At 35.5% G+C, this 2213-nt stretch overlaps 1 protein-coding gene across 3 annotated transcripts in view; it reads right to left on the bottom strand.

Moving 5' to 3' along the window:
- LOC107672441 (uncharacterized) overlaps positions 1-2213 on the bottom strand; it is a 10202-nt gene that overhangs the window by 3321 nt on the left and 4668 nt on the right. Inside the window, exon 1 of one of the 3 annotated variants that reach the window (XM_016465630.1) lies at positions 636-861. In XM_016465630.1, coding sequence (XP_016321116.1) covers positions 636-837 — 202 coding nt within the window. In that variant the 5' untranslated portion in view covers positions 838-861. Of the gene's footprint in view, positions 1-135; positions 862-2213 lie in introns of those variants that run through there. The other 2 variants (XM_016465631.1, XM_016465628.1) reach the window with 2 other exon arrangements.

Raw genomic sequence — 2213 nt, 5'->3', positions numbered from 1 at the left:
ATAGAGATATATATATATATATATATAGAGATATAGAGATATATATATATATATAGATAGATATATATATATGTAGAGAGAGATATATATATATAGAGAGATATATATATATATATATATATATATATCTTCTTCTTCTTCTTCTTCTTTTCCTTTCGGCTGTTCCCTTCAGGGGTCGCCACAGCGAATCATCTGCCTCCATCTAGCCCTATCCCCTTCTGCATCCTCTTCTCTCAGACCGACTACCTTCATGTCTTCCTTCACTACATCCATAAACCTCCTCTTTGGTCTTCCTCTCGGCCTCCTGCCTGGCAGCTCTAACCTCAGCATCCTTTTCCCGATATATTCACTCTCCCTCCTCTGAACATGTCCAAACCATCTCAACCTGGCCTCTCTAACTTTGTCTCCAAAACATCTCACATGTGCTGTCCCTCTGATGTACTCATTCCTGATCCTATCCATCCTCGTCACTCCCAAAGAGAACCTCAACATCTTCAGCTCTGCTACCTCTAACTCTTCCTCCTGTCTTTTCCTCAGTGCAACTGTCTCCAAACCATACAACATCGCTGGTCTCACTACTGTCCTGTACACCTTTCCTTTCATTCTTGCTGGTACTCTTTTATCACACAACAAACCTGACACTTTTCTCCACCCATTCCAACCTGCCTGCACACGCTTCTTCACCTCTTTTCCACACTCCCCATTGCTCTGGACTGTTGACCCTAAGTACTTAAAATCCTGCACCTTCTTTATCTCTTCTCCCTGTAACCTCACTGTTCCACTTGGATCCCTCTCATTCACACACATGTATTCTGTCTTGCTGCGACTAACCTTCATTCCTCTTCTCTCCAGAGCAAACCTCCACCTGCTCCCTGCTCTCACTACAGATCACAAAATTACATTTTTTTATTTATTTTTTATTAAATATATTTCAAAAAGTAATTTATTCCTGTCATGGCAAAGCTGAACTTTCAGTAGACATTACTGTAAAAAGCCATGCTTTACAGTGATTGTACCATGGTGAAATTATATAGTTAGGCATAACACAAAGCAGAGAGATGGAATACATTAAATATAATATAATATAATATCAATAAACTGATTTTTACAAACGATTTGAATGTAGCTCATTCATACATTTTTGAGCTGCTTCTTGTTTGGATGTTCTAACTGTTCAAGTCTGAAATGTGTAGCAAATCCTGCAACTTTGTCTCAGCTACTAGAGACAGACAACAATAGTGTCATCTCATACAGGAAACCAATCTCTCAGTGTTTCATCTCTCTGCCAGGAAAGACTACAAATTACTACTGTTAGTCATGTAGGCTGCAAGCCAAGTGCAAACAGGTTCATTGGCCTCTATATGCAATCACTGGATCACCTGATGGAATTCAGGCCTGTTTTTTCCAGCACAACAAAAGAGCTCTGTTTGCAGAAACTCTCCGCTCTGATACAACTTATGTAAGAAATGAGGAGGGGGGGGGAGGGGGGAGAGAGACAAACAGTAAGAGGTAACAAAATAAAGCTGTTGAAAAATATATTCCTGATATGTTTAAGAAACACAAAAGGTGTCCATTTATTTGGTCTGTTTTGAAAACAGAGAACCATATGAATAAAATGTATATTATATAAATAATAATAATAAGCAAATTATTTAATTTACTCATATTTTTGTTTTGTTTTGTTTTTTTTAATTTAAATTTAATAATAACAATAACAAATAAATGTCTTAAACAAACACTACTGTTTGAAAGTTTGGGGTCAGTAATATTTTTAATGTGTTTGTCTCCTTTGTTCACCAATTTATTTGAAAATAAAATAAAATACAGTAAACTGTTATATGTTTGTTTGTTTGTTTGTTTGTTTGTTTATTTATTTGCATTTTAAAACATCTGTTTTCTATTGGAGTATTTTTGTCTTGTTTTGAGGGAAGCCTCTTATGTTCTCCAAGGCAGCATTTAAATGAAAAAAACAAGTAATATTATGAAATATCATTACAGTTTAAAATAACTGTTTTCTATTGGATTGCATTTTTTGATGTAATTTATTTCCTGTGATGCAGCGCTGAATTTTCAGCATCATTACTCCAGCCTTCAGTGTTGCATGATCCTTCAGAAATTACTCTGATATGCCGATTTGCTGCTCAACAAAACATTTATCATTATCAGTGTTGAAAACAACATTTTTTTGCGGAAACTAAGAATTTTTTTTTTTC

The sequence above is a fragment of the Sinocyclocheilus anshuiensis genome, unplaced genomic scaffold (assembly GCF_001515605.1).
Source record: "Sinocyclocheilus anshuiensis isolate Anshui unplaced genomic scaffold, SAMN03320099.WGS_v1.1 scaffold1430, whole genome shotgun sequence".
In the NCBI taxonomy this organism is placed as follows: Eukaryota; Metazoa; Chordata; class Actinopteri; order Cypriniformes; family Cyprinidae; genus Sinocyclocheilus; species Sinocyclocheilus anshuiensis.
This window is presented reverse-complemented; position numbering and strand designations above follow the sequence as displayed.